General features: G+C 36.3%; 1 protein-coding gene across 1 annotated transcript; it reads right to left on the bottom strand.

Moving 5' to 3' along the window:
- Positions 1 to 15: 15 nt before the first annotated feature.
- Positions 16 to 16,552, bottom strand: gaa2 (alpha glucosidase 2). The gene is made up of 20 exons (XM_039652437.2): positions 16,382 to 16,552; positions 13,010 to 13,639; positions 11,813 to 11,958; positions 11,461 to 11,626; positions 11,217 to 11,313; positions 9,541 to 9,660; positions 9,348 to 9,466; positions 8,555 to 8,686; positions 7,638 to 7,748; positions 6,895 to 7,008; positions 6,698 to 6,782; positions 6,493 to 6,610; positions 5,146 to 5,279; positions 4,898 to 5,049; positions 4,445 to 4,593; positions 4,094 to 4,235; positions 3,895 to 3,993; positions 2,619 to 2,783; positions 2,249 to 2,395; positions 16 to 1,179 (listed from the first exon to the last, which is right to left on the bottom strand). Exons 2-20 carry the CDS (start codon positions 13,628 to 13,630, stop codon positions 1,117 to 1,119), a joined length of 2,880 nt encoding a protein of 959 aa, XP_039508371.2. The 5' UTR covers positions 13,631 to 13,639; positions 16,382 to 16,552; the 3' UTR covers positions 16 to 1,116.
- Positions 16,553 to 26,627: the final 10,075 nt, after the last annotated feature.

The raw sequence follows: 26,627 nt of genomic DNA, 5'->3' as shown, positions 1-26,627 counted from the left end.
AAAAAACACAAGAGAAAAGATGAACACTTTGAATTTTATTGCACACTACCCTGTATGTCCTCTTAAACTCTGTACAGCAGTTAATGTAAAGAAAAAGGAGCCTTAAACCGGCTTTTTCACTCATATATATAGATCTTTCAGCTTCATGTTTAGGAGCACACGTCTGTAAAGCAGCCCAGTGTTTTCACGCAGAGGGTTTTATACATTCACAGTAAAGCCACTGAATGTTGAATCACAGCTTTGATGAAATATAAGGCACAATGTTATGCTATAAATGGTAATATCGACAGCATGTGGTCGCAATTTACAAAATACTGCACAATTATGCCTCTTTAAGCCTTGATGAATACTGTACAGTGAATTTACTGTCATTATATTTTCATGGTTATACATTTTAGACTTAATCACTTTGGGCATTCAAATAAATGATTCTATCGCCGAACATAATGGATCATGTTAATTACAAGCCTGTCAGTACATGGAAATAATGGTCGCTAACTTAAACATGCATTTCATGCTTGTAAACAATATATACACATATGCAATTCAAAATAATGTTTACATCATTTGGAAAAATCTCAGCAGGATCACTTTTGAATTTGCAGCTGTTTTTGTTCTGTTGGTCCATTGAATCACTACAAAATATTTTCTTTAAGATGCTCAAATTCATTTTGAGTTATAGGTTGTTTTGATGGCATGGCAAACTACTTTAAAACGAGGAGGTTTAATTCACAACTAAAAGGTTTTAAAACAAAAGTACAATCTTTTTGCTCTAGAAATAATATCAGCAATAACAGGCAGTAATACAACATCATAGGTAAAATTATCAATCCATTCAACAGATCTAACAAATAACTTCATTAAAATACACGTACTTCTTCCCTTCCTCTGAGTGCAACTGACCACTGCTGGGTCAACAATAAAGAGTACACTTCAAGTGTAATGAGAAATTCAACATACAATCAATAATCTGTCATATCCTTTCTGGTTCATATTCGATTTTAGGCTGGAACCAGAACCATCACTGTACAAATACTGAGATAACGTCAGCTGAGATGTTAATATCATGATTTCAGCAGCAATTTGCAATTCAGAAACAGCCCTGATGATTCACGTTTACATCCAACTGATTGTGAAGTTATGACTGAGGTTCAGACCCAAGTCTGTTACTGTCAGCACCTAGACAGACAGAAGACAATAAATATATTTCTTTATTAAGCCTCTTTTCTTTTCTTTTGAATTTTGATGAACGAGTTTGAACAGGAGAGTCACGAACGCGCATCACAGAACAGAGCAAGGCGACCATTAGAGTTTATTAAAACTTAAACTTTTTTTTTTTAAATGAGCGATCGTTTCGCTTGATAAGACCCTTATTCATCGTCTGGAATCGTTTAAAGCCCTTTGAACAGTTTGCACTGAAACTGCCTTTTGGACCTTGAACTGTTTGGTTCCCATTGAAGTCCATTATATGGAGAAAAATCCTGGAATGTTTTCATCAAAAACCTTAATTTCTTTTTGACTGAAGAAAGAAAGACATGGACATCTTGGATGACATGGGGGTGAGTAAATTATCAGCAAAAGTTTTTTTAAAAAGTGAACTACTCCTTTAATACTTAAGCTTAAACACTGCTTTTTCATCGATATATAGAATGTATCACCATGTTAATATAGCTTTTAATAAATGTTAGAATTGGGAAAATTATTTGTAGAAAGTACAAAGAAATTTGAAGTTAACTTTGGTTTCAGCTCATGATGAGAGCGCCTTGATTATGTGCAGTGTTTGTTTTTAGCAGATACTTATTTTAAGCTAAATATATAAAAACATAACCTCATGCCATGCATATGCATCTAAATGTAAAAATAATAATAGACTGATAAAACATCTGATCTTACCCTTTAATATTAATATCTAATTGGTTATCAATTTTTTTTTATTCTCAGACACCATTGCTGTGGCTTTGAGAACTTTAATTGAATACCCCTGACCTAGATATTTTAAATATTTTAGTTATTTTTAAACGCATTACAAAAATAAACCTTTTTTTTTTGTAATTCAGTGTACCACAGACAAATATTCCAAATTATGTTCAACAAAGTCTGCAGATGAACATACTAAACATTTACATTTTATTCTTCCAACTTACAGCAAACCGTTCAAAATTCTAATTTAACCTGATAACTAAATATGCACAATCATCACAGTATTTATAACCAGTAGCTTCCTAAAAACAATATTGAAGTATATTACCTGATTGTCACGGTAAGTGAATGCTGCCTCTTGTGAATTCACGGTTACATTTTCTGGCTCTGTCTTCACCCCATAAAAGGAAACAGTTTCCACAGTGATGTAAGTAGCCTCCTCGTGATTATGCAGCACCTCCGATTTCATTGTGTTCTGAAGATCATTAATAAAGGCCATTATATCCATACACAAGTAGTAGACAGCATTTAAAAACAAGCAAGTGATGCATTTAATAAAATAACATTGATTAACAATGTGTATAATAAAACAGATAAATAAATAACATTTTATCCTGTGCCCATAATATGAGGATCTAATGAAAGTAAAGCATTCTGGTGTGCTTCAGTAAAGGTAAATGGTTTTCTGTTTTCTTTACCTTTTCTATAGTGAAATAGATGTAAGCATACTGATCAGTCTCATACGAGTCAATGGTTTCCCCGTCATCCCAATACATATCACCCTTGGCCAGACCGTCCTCACTCAGACTTGCGATCAGATGAAGGGGCTGACCGCTGCTCACCCACAGGGTTGTGTTCGGTCTCTAAAACACAAACATATAGAACAAAATTCTAGTAAACATGCACAGATCACAGCCAACACTACTGCTACAAGCCCTAACCATTAAGTATCAAATAAATGATACATAAATTACCTAGACATCAAACAAAAGACTTCCTTAACAGATCATTTATTTATTAAATGTATATATACAATGGGGGGTCATAAGTTTGGAATAATTACGATTTTTAATGTTGAAGTCTTCTGATCACCAAGGCTGCATTCATATGATCAGAAATATTATTATAATTTAAAACATCGATTTTAATAGACTTTAAGATGTAATTTATATTGTACCTAATTATTTTCAGTCTCATTACTACAGTCTCCAGTGTCACATGACCCTTCAGAAATCATATGCTGGTTTGCTGCTCAAGAAACATTTTTTCTTATTATCAGTGTTAAAAACAGTTGTGCCGCTTAATATTTTTGTAGAAATGTGATGCACTACTATTTATTTAAAAAAAAATGTTTTTCAACACTTATGATTATAATAAGAACCATTATTAACTATTATGATGTATATATATTATGATAATGTGCAACAATAGTACACTAGAAAAAGTTTGTCAAAAAACTAGAAAAAGCTTGGCTTGTGAAATTTTGGAACAGAAAGTTTGAAGAATTTAAAGTAGTTTGAAATTTAAATTAATTTATAGTTTAAATTAGTTTAAAGTTTAAATTAGTTTAAATGTTTCAAATAATTTGAATTTTAAAGTAGTTTGAAGTTTAAATTAGTTAAATTAGTTGCTACAGTGTTTCTAGTGGGTTGCTAAGGTGTTCTGGGTGGTTGCTAGGTGGATGCTAGGGTGTTCTGGGTGGTCGCAATAGGTGTTCTAAGGTATTTTGGGTGGTTGCTATGGTGTTGCTAAGGTGTTCTAAGGTATTTGGGTGGTTGCTAGGGTGTTCTGGTTGGTTGCTAGGGTATTTTGGGTGGTTTTGAGGGTGTTCTAATGTATTTTGGGTGGTTGCTAGTGTGTTCTGGGTGGTTGCTATGGTGTTGGTGTTGCTTAACTTAATTACTTAAGGAAGTCTGTCTGCATTAACTGAAAAACATGATGTACGAATATGTAAATAATGTGATTCTTTTTCACCTGTGTAGGAATGATGGAACCCTCTCGGAGATGCAGGTTGATTTTGTCCATCAGAGCCTGAAGTTTGATCTCTTCTCCTCTGCTTACCAATGAATCACCCTGTTTGTGACAAACAAATTTCAATTTTGTAGGAGACTACAAAGTAAAAGAATTGAGAGTTTCTATTTCTAAAAGCGTTTCTAGAGAGGATGTGACTTACGGTGTGAAAATCGTACCAGAGACCTTTAGGGAAATATCCCACTACATAATCTCGTCCTGCCTCCAAAACCGGCGTGACCATCAAACTCTTTCCCCATAGGAACTGTTTATCTATCCCATATGTCTTCTCATCGGTAGGAAACCTAAAACACAGCACAGAGTCAGACCGTGATTATATGCATAATAGTCAAATCAAGTGGACTTGTATTTTCATTTTCCTAAAATTATTAATATTAAGTGCCTGGATCTGTATCTAGATGCTGCTAGATAACTCAAGATTTGGAGAAAACTATTCCTTTAAGAATTAAACGCACATGCAATAAGGGTTTGAAGTCACATGTGTTTATCTTACTGAAAGAGCAGTGGTGTGGCGACCGTGTGTCCACTGAGGTGAGCGTGATGGAAGAGTGTGTAGAGATGTGGGAATAGGGAATAACGGAGAAGGATGGCTTCTTTCATTGCTGTACGAGCTGCAGGACTGAATGCAGTTGGATCCTGATCCTGTTGTGAAAATGACAAAACTGTTAATCCTGTTACTTGCCTTTGGAATTCAGATGAAAAACATTATAAAAACAGAATATTGTACTGGCAAAACAACAGACAGATGGGTTACTAATCAGATGAACAGACAAAAACGCCTCAAGACACCAGAAAATCAATAAGATCAAAACAGTTGAAAAACACAGTAGATCCTCTAAAGCGGCCCGTATCTTAGCATTATGAGTTGTGAGCAGCTGCAGATTTTGCTGTAGTCTGAAGCTAAAAAGAGTCCTAACAGTGTTTGGTTGGATGGAAGAAAGTTCACCTGTTCATCTATGGAGTTGTGGTTTCTTGTAAAGGGGTAGAAAGCTCCGAGCTGGGTCCATCGGACACACAGTTCTTCTGTAGTGCTGCCCCCAAAGCCACAAATGTCTGCCCCAATAAGAGGAATGCCCAGGATGTTAAATGTCAGCATACCTGGAAAAAATTTTAATAAAATGGTTAGTGAATCTGTCGTCAATACAACACTATATGGGACTAACTGTGACCTCAGCAGACAGTGAGCGTTTATACCTGGTATAGATGTAACCAGATCTTTCCATTGGCTCCTGTTGTCTCCAAGCCAGTGGCCCGAATACTTGCCCTGACTGGGAAACGTAGATCGGGAAATGACGAAGGGACGCTTCCCTGTGATCTTCCTCAAAGCACTGAGAGAGACAGATGGTCAGCATCCGCTAATGTTTGATAAACAAAGTGTCCAAATACTTTTTTGAGGGGATGACATGTTTTGGTTGAAAAGTGTGCTTTCTTTAAAAAATAAAGTTTTTGACAACAGTTTGGAGTCGTATGATTTTAAAAAGGAGAAAAACCACAGATGAATTAAATTTATCAAAAGTGGCATTTTACATTGTCACAGAGATTTCTATTTCAAATAAATGCTGCTCTTTTTTAACTTTCTATTCGAAGAATCCTGACAAAAATGTATCATGGTTTCCACAAATATATAAAGCAGCACAACGGGTTTTAAACATTGATTATAAAACAGGAAGGAAGGAAGGAAGGACAGGAGGACAGAAGGATGGACAGGAGGAAGGAAGGAAGGAAGGACTGGACAGGAAGGAAGGACAGGAGGGAGGAAGGACAGGAGGAAGGAAGGAAAGACAAGAGGGAGGAAGGGAGGAAGGACAGGAGGAAGGAAGGAAAGACAAGAGGGAGGAAGGAAGGAAGGACAGGAGGAAGGAAGGAAGGACAGGAGGAAGGAAGGAAGGACAGGAGGAAGGAAGGAAAGACAAGAGGGAGGAAGGAAGGAAGGAAGGAAGGACAGGACAGGAGGAAGGAAGAAAGGAAGGACAGGAGGAAGGAAGAAAGGAAGGACAGGAGGAAGGAAGGAAAGACAAGAGGAAGGAAGGAAGGACAGGAGGAAGGAAGGAAAGACAAGAGGGAGGAAGGAAGGAAGGAAGGACAGGAGGAAGGAAGGAAGGAAGGACAGGAGGAAGGAAGGACAGGAGGAAGGAAGGAAGGACAGGAGGAAGGAAGGAAGGACAGGAGGAAGGAAGGAAAGACAAGAGGAAGGAAGGAAGGACAGGAGGTAGGAAGGAAAGACAAGAGGGAGGAAGGAAGGAAGGAAGGAAGGAAGAAAGGAAAGACAGGAGGAAGGAAGGAAAGACAGGAGGAAGGAAGAAAGGACAGGACAGGAGGAAGGAAGAATGAAAATAATATATATATATATATATATATATATATATAAAATAGAAAACAGTTGTAAAATGTATTAATATTTTACAATATTACATTTTTTACATTATTTTACAAATGAATGCAGCCTTGGTGAGCATAAGACATTTAAAAACATTTCAAAAGCATCAATTTATCAACCCCTAACTTTTGAAAGGTAGTGTATTTTTGTGTGATTGTGTGTACCTTTCAGTGGCTTTAGATTCCATGAGTCCATACAGACTGTGTATGTTGTAGTGAGAGGAGATTTTCTGACGTGCAGATGCACACACAGTCTTGGCCCTTAATGTACCACCCAGAATACCTACAGCAGACAATACCATGTCTTATTGTTGGAAGAAACGTAGCATGAATAATGCAGATGTCCACATAATAGCAACCACACTGATACCTGGTGTGTAGGGAGGATTTTCCAGTTCATTCTCAGGACAACTATTCAGTGACCCATCAAAGAAATTAGATGGCTCATTCATATCCTTGAGGAAGAGAAAGACAGAAGAAGAGTATACATTAAAATGCAAGACCAATGCTTGGCTAAATACAAATAATGAACCATCAAACAAGGAATAATACAAATGCACAACATACAATCCACACGCCATCAAATGGCACTTTGTCATGGAACCTCTGCAGATTCTGGTACCACCATTCATGCGTGTCTGGATTGGAGAAATCTGGAAAAGCAGTGAGTCCTGGCCAAACCTTAGAAACAAGCAAAAATATTCATAATTACTACATTTTGATTGAATTTTGTTTACTCAAAAACATTTTACGCTTCCAAACACTCTTAAACATTCGAATTAATTACTAAATTTGTTTATTAGACTTCATATTGATACCTATTGGTGCGATGCAGCATGACACTTAAGTTTATTGATTTCGATGCAATTGGAGAAATGTTTACTCGTGTCGTTAGCCATGATTCATTTATTCCACAACCAATAAGGCATGAAATTATTGTGGAAAAGTCTGTAGTGTTCATCTGGACATGAGATCCTTTCTTCAGTTTTGGGGTCAGCACATTTTTTCTTCAGAAAATTAATTCTTTTATTTAGCAGGGATGCATTAAATTAATCAAAAGTGACAGTAAAGACATTTATAATGCTTTTTACACAGCGGTTTAACAGAAAGGTTTCATGAGCACCAAAATCAGCATATTAGAATGATTTCTGAAGGATCATGTGACACTGAAGACTGGAGTAATGATGCTGAAAATTCAGCTTTGCATCACAGGAATAAGTTATTTCACAATATATATAAAAATGTATCAAATAAATGCAGCCTTGGTGAGCATAAGTGACTTCTTTATAAAAAATAAAAACTCAATGTACCTTCCCAATTAGGATGTCTCCATTCGAATCATTGATGAAAATGCCCCTCTTCTTCCCCTCCTCAAACGGCCAGTAGGAGCCAGACGGCTGAGAGCTACTGATGCCGGGATCCTGACGAGGAAGAGCAAAAAATACAAACACACAAACTACAGTTTAAATCAAGCCCACTTCAGCTAAATCCACAGTGACACATCCAAAAGCTTTAGTGATGATCTCAACCGCATGTGAAACATTCAGTTGCCAAATCTGCCTCATGACTGTCATTGTGATTCTAATGCAACACAAAAGAGACGAGAGCAGAATGAGGAAGAGTGTCATATGGATGCTTAATAAACCCACAGAACACAGAAGTTCCTCTCATTTTGATTTTTAGTTAATTCGCTTTCTGCAAATAAATATATTGACAGTCCCCAAAAATGATTTAAGACACATTTAACATGTATGAAAGTCATTACATTTAAAACCAAGTGTCATCTTCAAACAAACGATGCAGGAGCTATTGAGCAGGAAGCTAACTTGACTTTTCGGAGTCATTTGAGCAATGACTTTTAACTTTTAACTAACTAGTGATTTTAGTGGATGTATGAAGCTGCCACGGTACCAAATTTCAGTAATCGGTATTCTTACCAGAAAGATTTTCTGTACCAGAGCAAAAACTTGAATTTACTACTTTAAAAATAAAATGTGTCCTGTTTTGTCTCATCTGTCAGAGAGTGCTCAAACAAACACGAGGAAGAGTGTTTGAAAACAGCGGGTACCGATAATCCTGGGTACTTGGTACTGTCGGTACTGCAGAAATGCTGGTACAGTAAACTTATTTTATAAAGTATGACGTAAGTTCCCCTATCCCCTTCAAGATCATTTAGCTTTCCAAGTAGTTACCCAAGGTGTAGTTTATAGTCAAAGTGAGTGTGTACCAGAATCATGACGTAGTGTTGATCATGTGTGTGAAGGTCTTTCACGAGATCAGGTAGGGTTGAAAAGTTCATAGGCTCATAAGTAAAATCTAGAGCACGATCCATGTAGTCAATGTCATTCCACTGAACGTCCTGAAAGGTAAAAAAATAAATCAATTTGCTTCGTAGAGTATATAATTAGTCATGTCAAGTCTCATTAGTCAACAAATGAGACAAACTGAAAAGATTTTACAGACATTTGATGAACAGAAGTTCCTGAACAGAGCAATCTGGCATTTTAAGTGCAACAGTGCATCATCTTCATGGACTGCGTATACAGGCAGGAGCCATCTTTGGAAAACAGTCTCGACAAATCGAACCATGAACGCCGTGCCAAATACAGTTCAGCTCACTTGGCACGGCATTCGTGGTTTGACTAGTCGAGACTGTTTTCCAAAGATGGCTCCTGCCTGTATATGCGAAGTGAACTGTCTTTATAAAAGATCTTCTTATTAAACGGTCTGTACACTTACAAAGTTCTCAATGCTTGTGTTTGCATGTATGGACCCTCATTATGTTACTGTGGGGCTATTTTGAGCCTTGTTAGTGGTATAAACTAGCAATTTTTATTTTTCATTACTCTATGCCCCATACACTAAACAGTTTTCAGAGATAAAACTCTTTACATTCGATTATCATGAAAACAAATCTCAGAGAACGGTCGACTAGGTACCAATGTGTTATTAGACCAAAGGTTCATTTTGCGCCGGAGTTGTCCTTTAGGGAAAATGATGTAACAGCTACAGTACAGTACCTGAGGTATCCCATAATTCCGCATTTCTCTCACAACATTCCAGGTTTTGTTGCTTGACTTGTAGCCCCATCGGCAGAGATGATAGCCCAGAGCCCAGTAGATGGGCATTGCAGGCTTTCCTAATGAGGGAAGATAACATCATAAGATTCATGTCAAAGTGCAAAATCAAATACTGCTCATGATGCTTGCTGACCTACAACATCCAGGTACTGTCCAATCACAGAGACGGGATCTGGGCCCAGGAAAACGTAAAAGTCGAGAATCCCGCCAATCATACGCCAGGTGAGAGCAGGTGCAGGCTGCAGAGCCACATCTACATGACAGATTATTTACACATGTTAATAAAAAGTTGAGACAAAAACAGATTCACAGGCAAAAACAATGAGCATTTCAGGAACAAAAATAGACTACTTGCACTCCCGTTTTGAAATAGAACAACTTATTTATTTCTGGTTATGTATATTGTCACCTAGTTGAGAAGATTAAACCGTAAACTAGAGCCCGACAAGGCCGATATACCGATACAAATATTTCTTTGTTTTAAAATCCGATATTCCGATATATCCGCCAATATATTTTTTTTTCTGACGTGCAGATGCCCTCTGGTGGACAAACTATTCAACTCCAACACTCATGACATGGTTGAAGCGTGTTTCGTCCGTTTTTATTTTATTTTTGAAATATTCATTTATCGGCCTTTATAACTGCCGAATCCGATACCGATAGTTTGGAAAATGCCTAATATTGGCCGATAGTATCGGCCTGCCGATTTATCGGTCTGGCTCTACCGTAAACGCCACCCAAAATGAGAAGATTTAAAAACCTGGACATTTTCTGAGACAAGAGACGAGATATTCTAACGTTTACTGTGTAAAGAATTCTCCAAATTGAACACACCATGAAGTTTTAATCCAACCCAAGCCAATCTGAGAAAGCAGCGGCTGTTAAACACACATGATTATTTCACCACAGGCTGACAGTGCTCGTCTACACTAGTGATGCTGCGAGACCTGATGAATAAGAATATTTATTTATTTGTATTCAATCTTTGAATCACTATTCTGTCATTTATCATGGTATGTAATTTACATGTTTATGCCCAAAAGTAATTGTCTGTCATTCTCCTCAATGCTGTGTGCGTTACAGTTTAATAATTCAATATTTAACCATTAAATTTAAGCAATGTACCACAAATTCCTTAAAATTAGGGCTGTGCAAAAATTAATTGCGATTAATCGCATCCAAAATAAAAGTCTGTGTTTACATAATATATTTGTGTGTGTTGTATATAATTATTTTGTATATATAAATACACACACATGCATGTATATATTCAAAGAAAATGTGTTATTCATATATAAAATATTTATATTTATATAATATAGATTATGTATTTATATATATATATACACAGAATTTAAGCGCAAATAATTCATAAATCTATACATGCTTGCATAGGTAATTATATATACAAAATAATTATATACAGCACACACAAATATATTATGTAAACACAGACTTTTATTTTGGATGCGATTAATCGCAATTAATTTTTGCACAGCCCTACTTAAAATATTTTAAAAGACTTTAATACACACACACAAGCAATCCTTTTAACAGTCAAATGACTATAAAATGTAAACTCAGCAGGTATGTAATATGATCAGTAAGAGAAAAACACAGTTAATGAGAAGACGGCACAGGACTTCTGCTGTTAGTGGGCAAATATATTTATTTATTACTCAGAATGCTCAGTTGGAAAGAAAATATATTTATAGGAACATTTCAGGAGGTTCAAATTAATTCATATTAACCATTACCTCAAGATCATGCTAGAATGAAGCGTGCATGTGTGTGTGATGAACCCACCCATTGCATTGCTGTTGAGCATGAAAAACCCATGTGCCATTCCATCAGATTCCACAGAAAGATAAAAGGGATGGACGCCATAGAGGTTGGTCAGCTCCTGAAAAAACAATCAATAAGTACAGAAAAGCGCAATCTGATAATTCAAAAAGGCCGATAATTGTGCTAAACTTCTTGTTTTCAGTGTTTTAAATCTTTTTGTGAAATTTGAAAGATTATTATCAGAAGACAAAAGTCATGTTGTTACCATGGGTGGAACATCTCGAGCCCACATGGTGAGTGTGTTCCACTGGACATCATGCAGAAAGTTGGAGCGATGTTCACCCAGTCCATATATGAAACGTGATGGTAATGATGTGGACATCTGCAGGAACTGATCCGCATAGAAGAGAGGAGCTATAGATGTATTCAGCCTAACGGAATGTGAACATACATGTTAATAACTCAATGCTGATACAGACACGTCACACTATAGACCTCTAAACTGGAGTTTTCTGGTCATCATTTCAAATGGTAAAAGAAATTAAATCATTACATTTTCAATTTGAAGGCATGTCCATTTTCTCATGCTAGTTGACAAACAAAAAAACAGTCCTTACAGCACAGTTCCTGTCTGCGTTCTCTTGACAATCAGCCCGAAAGGTTCTTCGATGAAGTCTACGGTGTAAGAAGGATTTGATGCTCTTTTCTGAACCACAGGAACATCTATTGGCACCTCGTACCTCTTTTCAGACGGGTCTGTTATCTGTATGAGACAATTGAATATTATGAAACAATAAATAATAACAAGGTTATGAATATCTAAAGACGTTTTCTAACAGGGACATAGTAATATTAATATTCTGGCCAATATTATATTCTCTGCCAAAGATTAAATTTAACAGTGTAATTGAATTATTTTTACCTCAAAATTACTTTAGTTAAAAAGATAAAAAATAACCAATAACTGACTAATATATATATATATATATATATATAAGATTATTTTATATTTTAAAAAACAAATTATACTTTACCAAGTATATATCACATTGACCATACGTGACAGCTTGACATTTATTTAAAGACATTTATAATGTTATGAAAATCAATAAAAATAATAACAAATACTCTTACTTTGTTACAAAAGATTTATATTTCAAATAAATTATTGTTCTCTTGACCTTTCAATTAATCAAATAATTCTAAAAAACAAACAAACAAAAAAACACCTTTTCCACAAAGATATTAAGCTGTTTTCAACTGTGATGATAATTATTATAAGCATTGTTTATTGTTGCTTTCTTGAGCAGCAAATAGAATGATTTCTGAAGGATCATGTGACACTGAAAACTGGGGTAATGATGCTGAAAAATAAGCTTTGCATCACAGGAATAAACTACATTTTACAATGTATTAAAATAGAAATCAGTTATTTTAAACTGCGGTATTTCTCAATATTACTGTTTTTACAGTATTTTGATCAAAGAAATGCTTCCTTGGTGAGCATAAGATACTTCTTTAAAAAACATTAAATTTTACATTTTTAAATGAATATGTAATCATTTTAATTAATCATTTAAAACTGTTCATTTTTAAATGTCAACAGATCTGGTACCAATATATTGAGGATCCTTTTAGTAGTCAGATCTTTATTTGCATTTTGGTGGTCTGAGAGTGATATGAATGCTAACAGATTATTTCACCAGTGAAAAAATAAGTATTTAGGACTTCCAACATCAACATTAACCATTAAATTATTCTGAGAGATCACAAGAATAAAGAACCAGTACCATGAAGACCCAAAATGCTCTCACCTTCACACGCAGTCTGTTGTCTTCCTCAAACAGCACTTCCAGCTGCAGTGCATCTATGTCTTTTGGATAATATGTCTTTTTGTTCCGGAGCAGTTTTCCCACCTTCCCCATCTCGGTGTCAATAACGGACACCAACTCATAGGATGGATAGTCGGGCGTGTAGAAACACCACGGCACTCCATTCCGTCCCGATGTCTTAGCCTGCGACTGCTGTATGAAGCAGCAGTTTCGAGCGTGGCACATCTCCTCCGTGACCACCACACCTCTCTCAGGATAGCAGTCAAACCTCCCCACTTCGGGAATCTTCCAGCAGGACTGTGGCTGCAGCCGTGTCCCGTTTGGACTTTTAGCCATGGCAGGTGGAGGGAGTCTATGGGGATCTGTAGAGGGTGGATTGTGAAACCAAAATATAGTTCCAAGCATCCAGACACCAGAGAGAACCACAATAAGTCCCGCAATGGTCAGCAGGGCAGCGGTGACGGAGCAGCGAGGGCTCTGGGGCAGCAGGGGGAGTTCTGGGTCGACTTCCTTCCCATCCGCGTCCGTTGACTCGTCAGGATCCAATAACGCGGCTCCAGAGAAATGAACCTCCTCAGGGGTGAGTCTCTTGTATGACACCATTTCAAACGTCTGAGTATAAATAAAGTAAGAAGAAAACAGAAGACAGTTAACAGGGTTTGCCAAGGTAACAACATTAAAGGGATAGTTACCTTTGAATTAAATTTTTGGTATGTTTTAGCTTACCTCAAAGTCATCCAAGATGTCGGATGTGGTAGTTTCAATTTTGATATTTTTAGGTCAAACCGTTCTTGTGTCAGTCATATAATGGAGGTCTATGGTCACCACCTCAAAGAGCATGCACAGAGAAGTCCAAATTAAACATTATTTAATGACTCGTGAATGTAAGTACACATTGATGACCTAAGACACTAAACGAGCGGTTTGAAGTGGTGTGCATTTAATATATAACAGTATTTATATTGTTAAAAATTATAAAAACTATATAAATACTGTTCGTTTTCTCACACAAACCGCTCGTTTCGTGTTTTAGACCATCAATGTGTACTTACATTTACGAGTCACTAAATCATGTTTAATTTGGACTTCTCTGTGCATGCTCTTTGAGGTGGTGACCATAGACCTCCATTATATGGCTGACAAACACGAACGGTTTGACCTAAAAATATCAAAATTGAAACTACTGTGGAAATAAAGACACCTACATCTTGGATGCCCTTGAGGTAAGCTAAAACATACCAATAATTAATTTCAAAGTGAACTATACCTTTAATTAACACTTTACAATATGGTTCTATTTTTTAAAGGGATAATTCACCCAAAAATGAAAATTCTCTCATCATTCAGGAGGTCTACTCACCCTCAAGTTCTTCCAAACCTGTATGAATTTCTTAGATATTTTGAAGAATGTCGGTAACCAAACAGTTGATAAGCCCCATTGACTTCCATAATATTTAATATTTTTCTTTTCCATATTATGGAAGTCATTGGGTCCATCAACTGTTTTGTTTCCGATAATATTCTTCACAATATATATATATATTTTTTGTAGTCAGCAGAAAAAAGAAATTCATATAGGTTTGGAAGAACTTGAGGGCTAGTAAATGGTAAAAGAATTTTCATTTTTTGGTGAACTATCCCTTTAACTGCATTAGTTATTAATCATAAATATCGCACTTCATCGCATACCAGGCTGTTCATGCAACCAGACTAGTTCATTTATCTTAAAGAACAGCACTATGGCTTTAATTACCCAGAAAATGTATTTTATTTTTGGTTACTGTATAGCTTAAGATTGTCCTGAACGAATAAAAAACATTCAATTGTGGAACACAGAAAGTGAATTCTTGATAGCATACTTGTCATTTTTTATGCATTTTCGATTACAATGAAGGACTGCAGCTTTCAAACTTTTATAAAAGTGATTTGTTGCAAACTGACCAACTTTAAGTCTTTATTCTTTGTTGATCTTCCACTCCACTGAGGCTGAACAATATAATTTCCTAAAATGATTCTATAATTTTGTACAACTAGCAATTTGCATATTAATTTGCATATACTGCAAAACGTAGGATGGTGGCAGTACAGTTACATACACTGAAGCGACAGGAAGATAGACAATCACATATTTAAAGTATACTCCTAAGGAATTTTTAGTTTATTTAAGCATCAATTGATATGTTCTGTATTCAAATAGAATAACAATCAGTTACTTTAAAAATCCAGGCATCAGCAAGTTCTTCAACAGTTTTAGCCTCTGTTGGGCACAGATATAAGGACACTATATCTGCCAAGTGCCAACAACATTAAATCCCACTAAAAGTTACGTGAGAGATGTCACACAGAGGTGAACACTTTCTGAAGTGCATAAAACTAAAAATATTAGGAACTACAAAGGGAAGTGGCTATTGGAGGGGGAATGAGACCATATTTCATACTCTACCTCTTCTTCTGAAAGATTCATGTTCTTTGCACATTTCACCAAATGAAAAAGGAAGCATGCAAAAAAAAGTTGCATTTTGAAATCATAAGACATGTTTTAATCAAGAACAGCGGAGTAAAAATTGCAGGGTTAAATTAGGTTCTCTGTCTATAATGCACTGTTGTCGAAAGCTGCTAAGTTGACTAGATAGTTTTGAGTTCTGTTGATTTACAAATATGTTTTAACTGAAGTGAGCATCTCAGCATTACATTGACAAGCCATTTCTGCACTCTTACAAGATACAATAACACAAGTCCTGGAGAGGTCAGAGTCCAAAAAAACACTATCTACAAATAGCATAAAAACACATGCCTTCAAATATTATACACGATGATGTAGCTGTAGCAATAATTCTAATAAATAATACCATGATACTATGTTTTGTTTTCTTTCTTTCTTTTTTTTAAGTACTATGGGTTTCCTTGTTTTGCCATCTTCTCTGAAGCAACTTGGAGGAGCTTACCATACCATTGTGTATGAAATTATGAATACTCTTTTTCAAAACATAGGCTAACGTTTGTACCACCGACTCTCAGTACCATGGTTGTATGGATAAATATATTATTTTAAATTACAGCATATATCTTCAAATAAAAAAAATTACAAGCCTTGTCCGTGTTAGAAACCTAGTAAACAAACAAACCAGAGAACAACGATGAAATGATATGAATCTCATAGGAAAGAGACACACAAACAAACGTTTGTCGGTGTTTGTTTTACATGCGACATTTTAAATGAATCCACTTCGTCAAAATGACACTGAACATTATGAAATATGTGACATACATTGTTGCACATTATGAACAAGACGTAGCTCGCACGAAACATTAAGCAACACATTCAAGAGAAAATGCACATTTAAATGAACTTACTTCTTATGCCGTCGGAATATGTATGATGGTATACGGTTTTAATGTTTAACCCACTTCATTACATCAGTGAATAACATGTTAAATGTCACGGGTGTTTCATGTCTTATGAAGTTGGTGTTGCTGGCTGCGTGTCCTGCTAAAGTACCAATGGAATCTGATGAATCGTTTAGCAAATCGGCTCCTTTAGACAGATCGGTAAAGTGAACGGGCTCTGAAAACGATTCACTGATTCATTTAAGTCATCACTCAAAAACCTCCCAGCATTTTCCATGCGATCTGTTTTGTCACCTCTTATTTTTGTGTTTTCCAATTTGTCACTTAGCTACTTCTCAGTTGTGCTCATACACCATAGAATCGGTTTGAATGAAACTTCGAAAAGATTCGGTTCAAAGTAACACTTTCTTCATGATATTCTTGCAACGTTCTCATAACCTTCACTGCCATCTACTGGCCTGGAAACAATAGGGCTTGTGAGATAAACATTCAAATTAATTAAAACAAAAACAATTAAAAATCAGCTGGAATTAAATTTGGAATCTGAATACATATTTAGAGGGAGAAAACATTAATGTTATACTATAAATATTATGATTAAGCAAATAACTAGTTTTTTTTAAACTTTATCCTTATTCTTATGCGTTCGTGAAAGTCCAGCAGATGGCAGCTCAGTCTAATATGTGGAGGGTCTCCACATAACATGTATATGTTTGATGCAAGTTTACATGTAATATAGGCTAACACTGAAGTAATTATATAATATAATGTGCTAATGGTCAACAAATTCAAACATTCAACTAGACACTGTGGTCTTGAAAATGAGAATGAATCGTCTTTTGATTCAGTTGAATTGCACGATTTAATTCATTTTGATTCAACAAAGGGAAGGCAGGTCTTTGTTTTGAACTGTAGGTTATTATTTTAAGTCATTGGAAAATGGAAAACTGAAAACATAGCATGAATAGCCTACTCTTCTTGAAATTGTATGTCGTTAGAATCATTCTGATCCGTATGGTAGGGCATAGGCCTACAAAGAAATGGAAACAAAGTATATAAATATATTTATACTTAACTGAATTCATGCACCACACATTTTTATAATCTTGATAGATGGCTTTGTTGTTTTAATTATCGATGTTAAGAGATTTGCCCTGAGCGTGTTTTTATTAGATAATTTGACACAATAATCTTCCCCTCTCATATTCTCCCACGCTAAAAATGATTCCACGAGGGAAATGAAAAACTCAAAGTCGGATTTTCACCTCAAGCCTCCTAATTGTCGAAATGTCGTCTTGTTTTTCCCACGCATTTCCTAATGCTAGATGATAATTCCATTACTTGATGCTTAAAGGTGAAACAAATGATTCCGTTTTCAACCCTAATTTACATGAATCTTTCTAAAACCAAAACACTCCAGGCAAAATTAAATTGATCTCAGGATATTGTGTGTATCTTGAGGTCAAGAATAGATAACAAAAGCCAAAATGTAGTAGCCTACCAAATGTAGAGTACAGAAACATGTTCCATATATAAATCCAGGATGTTCATCAGCTGAAACAGTTTCCCTCAGGCATGCATGCACAAGGTGTATAGGGAAAAGTATGATATGTGACATACACCTGGGCCTCATTATGTATATAAAATGAGGTCCATAAAAAAGAAAAGGGCATACAGAAACAACACCCAAGTGAGTAAATGATGACTTAATTCATGTCCTTTGCTCATACACACAAAATGAGCAAACAGCTCTAATACAGATGTTATAAGAGCCATCTAGCATCCAAGCCTCCTTCATTCTCTCATTGTTCTCTCTGCTCTTAATGTTGCGCAGGCACATTTGGTCACCGATGGGACAGCTGCTTCCCAGTGGGAATAATCAGTTTGACCTTGGACGAGAGTGGCTCCAATCATGCTCCGGTGCTGAGACACCGCATTCACAGCATTGGGCACTGAGCTGGAAAAATGCTATCCACCCCAAGACTAAAAATGTGCTCATACAGCAAGATCCACTCTATAAGAGAGAGAAAAACTCTATCTGTCAGTATGTGTGTGTGTGTGTGCATCGTCGTCGAAGGAGGAGAGAAAGTAGCTTGTGTTAACGCCAAAAGGCAATGTAAGCCATAATTATTTGAAATGCATAAGTTTAAAGTTTGGGGCTGCTTATTAAGTTCTCTTTTTCAAATTAGCTAGGTGTCACAGACAATCCAACATGCCGATACACTCTGACGCAGGTCAGATAGGAAAGTACGCGTGTGTGTTCTCGCAAAGTAACCTCAAGTCACATTTATTCATTCTCTACCCATGAATGAAATTAAACATTTATTCATTAAAGTCACTGTCAGTCTGCCAGAAAAATAACTTTCTGGAGCACTAAACAGGCACACGCACAACGTGGCATTGAATGAAAACTGGGAGATTGAAGGAGGAAATTAATTAACTGCAGTTGGAGAACATTCCTTTCATTGGCTCGTATCATTTCAAATGTCTTTCTCTCTCTCTATGGTTTGTGCAACTTTAATTTAGTCTCAAATTACCACAAGGTCTCTGTGTTTGAGAGCCGTGTGGACTGGCCAGCTTAGCGGACAATAAAGAAATAGTTCAGACCGAAGCGCCCGCGCCCTCAGATCACTTGGACGTGGCTGCGGTTAAAAGAGGTAAAAACAATTTAAACAGTTTCAGTTTGTTTTCTCACACAAACCACTTGTTTTGTGTCTAAGGCCATCAATGTGTACTTACATTTACGAGTCATTAAATCATGTTTAATTTGGACTTCTCTGCATGCTCTTTGAGGTGGTGACCATAGACCTCCATTATATGGCTGACAGACACGAACGGTTTGACCTAAAAATATCAAAATTGAAACTACTGCGGAAACAAAGACACCTATATCTTGGATGGCCTTGAGGTAAGCTAAAACATATCAAAAATTAATTTCAAAGTGAACTATCCCTTTAATGTGGCTTCCCTGTTGTAAACCTTATCCAGATTCAAGTTCAAATGACAGGATGACAATCAACGACGAATTGTGTTAAGCACCAGCTTCTATGGCTCTTGTAGAAATTGTCAAATGTCCAGATAATATTACATTAAAATTATGAAAAATCACAATTGTTAGATAAATGGTTGCAGTTATCATAATGAACACACCACAGTAGGCTATGTTGAAAAAGACTGCAATGTTAGTAGGCTATACATTTCTCACTTCTTAGTTCATTTCACATGACAATAGTCAAGGCACACATTCCAGCTCTATTTGTCGATCTATATCAAATTTGGATCTGCAGTCACTTGTTACAAAGTATCAGACCTTTACTTTTAGCTGGAGACCCCTGTCTTTTGACCATACGTCAACATCCGCCTTTTTAGGGTACCCTTAAACGTCGGATATATGACGTTATCGGATCCTAACCCTACCCCAGATCTAAACCTACCCCGTCACCTAACCGACGTTAAAGGTAAAGCGTCAGTTGTATGACGGCCCGGGATCGTCATGTAACCGACGTTTAAGGGTACCTTAAAAAGGCGGATGTTGACGTATGGTCAAAAGACGTCCCAAGACGTCAGGGATGAGACTGTGTTAGACAGAGAAATTCTGTAATAATGTAAGTTTTAATTTTTTTAAAACGGTTAATTTTTAATAATTTAAAAATGTAGTATTTAATAATTTATATAGCCTACACTACCATTTTTGAAAAAAAAAAGTCTCTTATTTTCACTATGGCTCATTTTGATCAAAAATGCAACAAAACAGTTATTTGTTAAATATTTTTTATCATTTAAAATAAATATTTTTTTAATATATGTTCATATATTTAAAAATTTTAATTGAACCCCCTTGTAGACAACGTGATATATTTTTTCAAGTTGTTGTGTCTGTCCCCTTGTCTTGACTGGACTTTTATTATTTCCTCTTTTTGTAGTCCTTTGTAGTTTTTCCTTTTGATCAGTTCATGATTGTTCCCAGGTGTATCTTGTTTTCATTACTAAGCTTGTTTGTCCCTGTGTAATTATAGGTTTCACTTGTTGCTTTGTCAGTTGTTGTACGTGTAATGGTTACTTCTGTCTCTGTGATGCCCTGGTTTTGTGGGGAGAACTCTTTTTGAGTTCTGTTTTATGTGTTACTTTATGAAATAAATGACCCTGCGTTTTGAACTGTAAAAAAGTAATGACATATTACAGCATCGAAATTGATTAGTTCACTTTGCCAAGTCACATACCGTACAGTACAGCATATACTGTGAAAACTCATTGAAATATGTGGAGTCACTGATATGAAAATGGCAACCCACCAGTGATCATGAAAGAATTAAAAATAAAAATGTGAATATGCATGAGTGCGTATGGTTTATGGACTGGCCAGCCGGTGTCCTGCAGAAATGTCCTTTGAAATGCAGTGAAAGCTTTGTACCATAGCCATATGGCTCAAGATCAGAGAAAGGACCAGACACAGCAATAACACACACATGCACACACAGAATCATCTTTGTTCACTCATATTTAGCTCAGACTGTGTGCATGTGTGTATATGAATACATGATCTCTTATTTAGCCTTGTTCAATAAGTGCTAAACAATTGTTTTCATAAGTCGCACTTGTATAGCTCAGCTGTTTGCCCAGAAGAAACAAACGAGGCAATTTTTTGGAAAAAAATGTACTTTTTTTTTTTGTTGTTGAATTTTTTACTTGATCGGAATGGTACAGGTTTTGGCACTTGCAATGTGAACACACACACACGTGACATTTTTAAAATGACTTTTTGTGTAATGGCAAAAATGTACAAAAATTACAAAGAAAATACAGTTATATTTAGTTTATCAGCATTTTTAGCATCTAACTTTATGTGTTTGTGTGACTCTACAGCATCTTAGCTAAAACAGTGTGTTATTGTAGCCTAGAGCAAAAGAGAGCTTATTGTAAATCAATACATGTTGCATTTAAACATTACATGGAAGAATCTACAATATTAGAGATGTTCAGGCAATGTCTTACAACCATCTCAATTTCCCTGTTCAATACTTTCTAAAGCACAGTGTTTCGTAGCTTTTGAGGCCAGAAACATTTAATATCCATCAAGAGCAACGAAATGAGAGCTGGGGCTGTCAAGCTCCAAAAGAAAACAAATAAATTCATTAAAAAGCACCATAAGGTATCATAAATGTAGTCCCTATGAATCATGCGCCATATTCCAAGTCTTCTAAAGCCGTACAACAGCATTGTGTGATGAACAGACTGAAATTTTCTTATTTGCTGAAAATAGTCCCTTCAAAGCTCTCAAATCTTATCCATCCCTGACATCTGCAGTGCGTATGAATATATTCTTTTGAGTTCCACACAAGAAAGAGAGTCGTATGGGTTTGAATCTTAAAGGATGATAACAGAATTTCCATTTTTAAATGCTCTTGAAAGAAGTCTCTTATTCACCAAGGCTGCATTTATTTGATGAATAAACACAAATACTGTGAAATATTATTACAATTTTAAATAACTGTTGTTCATATGAAATGAAGAGTCATGCTTAAGAGTCTATGTTTGGATTATTATTGCAATGATTATTATATTTCTCTCATGTTATATGTTTGGCAACAGTTCTTTTAACTCTAATTGATGGAGTGTGTGGCTTTTCATTTCTTGATCATACTTGTAGGAAGACACTTCATGGCCATATTCCAGGATGACAATGCCAGGATTCATCAGGCTCAAATTGGGAAAGAATGGTTGGGAGGGATTATGAAGAAACATTTTCACACATGAATGAGTCCAGACCTTAAATTCATTGAAAATCTTTGGGATGTGCTGGAGGAGACTTTACAGAGTGTGGACTCTTGCATTGTCAATAATTGGTCAAACAATTTTCCTATTTAAATTGAAACAGCGACTGTGATGGCAGAGCTGGATTTTCATCATCATTCCTCCAGTCTTCAGTGTCACATGATCCTTCAGAAAGCAGTCTTATGTGTCCATTTTTTAAAACTGAGATTTATAAATTACCTGAAAGTTGAATAATTAAACTTTTCATTGGTTTATGATTTGTTAGGATAAGACAATATTAAGACAATATATATATATATGCTAACTATTTACACTCTAAAAAAAATGCTGGGTTGTTTTAAACCAATTTGGGGTCAAATATAGACATACCCAGCCATTGGGTTAAATTTTTAAATTACATTTTTAACTCAATGTTTGAGTTGGTCCATATTTGACCCAAACAACCCAGCATTTTTTAGGGTGTAAAATCGGGAATCTGAGGGCACAAAAAAATCTAAATATTGAGAAAATTGCCTTTAAAGGTTTGCATTTCTGTTGGCGATTGTGCTGCATCCACTTACAAAAATACATTTTTTTAAAATATATGTATGGTAGGAAATTTACTAAATATCTTCATGGATCATGATCTTTACTTAATATACACTCTAAACAATGCTGAGTTGTTTGAACCCAGATTTGGATAAAATATGGACAAACCCAAATGTTGATTTCAAATTAACCCAACTTCAACTTTCACTTTCAACTGTAAGTTTTTTCATTATATTTTTAACCCAATTTGGGTTTGGGTTTGTCCATATTTGACCCAAATTTGGTTTGAAACAACCCAGCATTTTTTAGAGTGTAAAGATACCCGTACAACTTAAGACTGGTTTTGTGGTCCAGGGTCACATATGCTGATTTGCTGCTCAAGAAACATGTCTTATTATCAATGTTGAAAACAGTTGTACAGCTTCAATATAACTGGAATACAATACAACTGGAAAATATGTTGTATTTTTTCAGGATTCTTTGATAATTAGAAAAATATTGTTTGTAACAATATTCTTTCAAAAGTCTATTTAGGTCAATCAATGCAGTTTTGCTGAATAAAAGATTACAATTCTTTTAAAGGGATAGTTCCCTTTGAAAATTAATTTTTGATATGTTTTAGCTTACCTCAAGGGCATGCAAGATGTAGGTGTCATTGTTTCCACAGTATTTTCGATTTTGATATTTTTAGGTCAAACCCTTCTTGTCTGTCAGTCACATAATGGAGGTCTATGGTCACCACCTCAAAGAGCATGCACAGAGAAGACTTGTAAATGTAAGTACACATTGATGGCCTAAGACACGAAACGAGCGGTTTGTGTGAGAAAACAAACAGTATTTATATCGTTTTTACTTCTTGTAATCACAGTCACATCCAAGTACTCTGAGGGCGAGGGCGCTTGTGTCTCCGCAAGCACCAGTTAACCCCGGTAGTGATCTGCCGCGCGTGTACGTCACTCATTGTTTACACAGAGATTTCAGAAGTGTTACCCTTCACTGTGAAGATCTAAACATATTTATATATACAGGAGATTGCTATGGAAGACGATTTCGATATATCAACAGACAACGTTATTTTGATTTCTCAACCGCGCAAGAGATCACTTCCCCGAAGCGCCCTTTCAGTGCTTTCAGATCACTTGGATGTGATTACAAGAGGTAAAAACGATATAAATACGGTCCGTTTTCTCACACAAACCGCTCGTTTCGTGTCTTAGGTCATCACTTACATTTACGAGTCATTAAATCATGTTTAATTTGGACTTCTCTGTGCATGCTCTTTGAGGTGGTGACCATAGACCTCCATTATATGACTAATAGACACGAACGCTTTGACCTAAAAATATCAAAATTGAAAATACTGTAGAAACAAAGACACCTAGCTCTCGGATGCCCTTGAGGTATAAGCTATAACATACCAAAAATTAATTTCAAAGTGCACTATTAAACAAAAATCTCACTGACCTCAAACTTTAAGTAACTTTTTGCCTTGGCTACTCACTTTTCCCACCAGGCTTTCAAACCAATCCATCGCTTCCCATCCTTTATTCCTCCCCTTTTTTACTTGCTCTCACCCTCACAGCACTTTCTTGATGTGGGTTGCTTGGTTTAACCCTCAATCTACAGTAACGCAGTCCTCTTGGGAAAGGCTTTTGAAGATTCTCATGGCATCAAGCCTTTCATATCCATCCCTCAGAAGTCCTGATGTCTTTGTAAAATGTCCCCCCCGTTAAATCTCGCTGTATACACACCTAAAACCTGTCATGGCCAAGAAGTTCTTCTGCTGATCAAGGAAGAGTACTAAGCAGTTATATCAAGCTCCCTTCCCTCTCGCTCTCAATTTCCTCATTCTCTCTGTTCCCGCTCCCTCAGAACGCTGCCAAGTGTGTAAGCGAGTGAGCAGATCATTTAAACGAGTCTTCAGGTAAGACGTGAGCGTGTCCCAGCGTGCCTGGGCTAAATGCCAAGCACAAAAAAGACCACTGAGCAGCTCAAAGAGGACACAGAGAGCATGTCTCTCCAGTTCCTCTTCTTTCTCCTCTCACTTCCTGTCTGTCCATCTGCTTGTTCTACAAACCATGTTTTTATGAACTACTTTTATAGTACTCTTTGTAACCATATAATCACATCACCCCTTTGAGACAGATCCTGGCGCCATAGGCCTCTGCTGTTTAGCATTTTCTGCAGTCGTCCTCAGTAGAAGGTTTTATGCTTGGTCCGTTTGATGACAGACAAGGCAGGTGAGGGGCCCAAAGACGGACTGCTTATTTGAACCATTCAACCATTTCAGAAAGCCAGTGACTACAGTTTATAAAGTTATAAATATGGATATATATTTTTTTTTTACAAAAACGCATCGCTTCGCTTCAGAAGTCCTTTATTAACCCCCTGGAGCTCTATGGATTACTTTTAGGCACTTTTTAGGCTTCAAAAAATAAGGTACCATTCACTCCCAATATAAAGCTTGGAAGAGCAAGGACATTTTTAACCCTGATTGTGTTTGGCTAGAAGAAGAAAAGTCATCATATACACCTAGGATGGCTATAAATGAACTATAAATGGTGAAAGACATTTTTGCTCGTAACGTGGGCCTGTTTTGACTATTATTTTCATCATCTAATGAGCTTTGGTTTGTTACTTTAGTATCTTTTAAAAATGTGTGAGAGAAACAAGCTCTAAAAGTGCCAGGGATCTTGAACATGTCTACTATGGGAAATGATATTTTTGGAGCACTGCACATCACCTCCTGTGATTGGCCTGTGTTTCTGGGCGAGAGAATTGTGAAACACGCACAAGGCTGCTTCAGGATTATACATGTCTCCAGTTTTCTTTAGAAGTAGACATTTATGACTTGAATTGATAAACTCAAAAAATCAGCTTCGGTCGTTTTTGAACTGAACACATTTTAAGGACTTTGTGTTTCTGACTGAATGAGATCCAAGAGGGAGTCATCCCTCATTTTGATGAATGAATGTGTTCGTTTAAAATAGGTAGGCAATCGTGAGTTTAAGTCTATAACTCAAACGATGTTTGAACATGAGCCAAAAGCACACACTTTGGGAAATTCTCTCATTGCCAAAAGCCACATATGAAACTCCGGTCACCTTTTGTGACCTTTCAAAGTAATTATTTGATAGTGCGGACTAGTTGCCCTCTGCACCAAACTTGATCTACAATCGCAAATAAATGTGAAAAACCGATGCCCTTGGGGACCAAGGGATATAAAAATAGTTTAAAACAGTTTCTAAATTCCAAATAGAATATAAAACTCCAGGAATCCAACTTTTATTGGTTTGTTAAAAAATTGATGAGCCTTGGCTAGAGGTGAAGTGCCGTATAAAGAATGTAATGCAGCAAAAAGTTACATTTCTTAAACTGATGTTCTCTGCATAACATTCGGATGCTCTAATCCTCCCTGAACTGAAACATTCAGCACCAGGCTCGCTTACACCACTATTCCTGCTGTTGTTTCTGAGCTGTTAGCTGCCACTGAGAATACTTATTTCTGTGAATAATATGAAATGGATGTGTGTAGTTCCCTTTCGGATGAGAACACGCAGTCTCACTGGGTCTGAATAAGACGCTAATGCCCTCAGCGTGACTGATGTCTGAAGCACGTGTCAAATCACGACAATAAGACTGTGTTATAGAGGGCACAGCTCATCATTTACACTTAAAGGGTTAGTTAGTTCACCCAAAAATGAAAAATATGTCATTAATGGCTCACCCTCATGTCGTTCCGACCTCGGTTCATCTGTGGAACACAGCTTAAGATATTTTAGATTTATTCAGAAAGATTTCTGTCCCTCCATTGAAATTGTATACAAAATATACTGTCCTTGTCCAGAAAGGAAATAAAGACATCATCAAAGTAGTCCATGTGACATCAGTGGGTTGAAGCATCGAAAATACATCATTTTTATTTTTGGGTGAACTAACCCTTTAAGAGGTG

Source organism: Pimephales promelas, chromosome 6 (genome assembly GCF_988280905.1).
Source record: "Pimephales promelas chromosome 6, fPimPro1.hap1.1, whole genome shotgun sequence".
NCBI lineage: Eukaryota > Metazoa > Chordata > Actinopteri > Cypriniformes > Leuciscidae > Pimephales > Pimephales promelas.
This window is presented reverse-complemented; position numbering and strand designations above follow the sequence as displayed.

Excerpts from the sequence above, each read along its gene's own strand:
- gaa2 (XM_039652437.2), bottom strand. The coding sequence starts at position 13,630 with ATGGTGTCATACAAGAGACTCACCCCTGAGGAGGTTCATTTCTCTGGA. Across the intron at positions 7,009-7,637 it reads GAGACATCCTAATTGGGAAG|GTTTGGCCAGGACTCACTGC; the intron begins GTACATTGAGTT and ends CTTGTTTCTAAG. Across the intron at positions 1,180-2,248 it reads TCACTTACCGTGACAATCAG|GTGCTGACAGTAACAGACTT; the intron begins GTAATATACTTC and ends CTGTCTGTCTAG.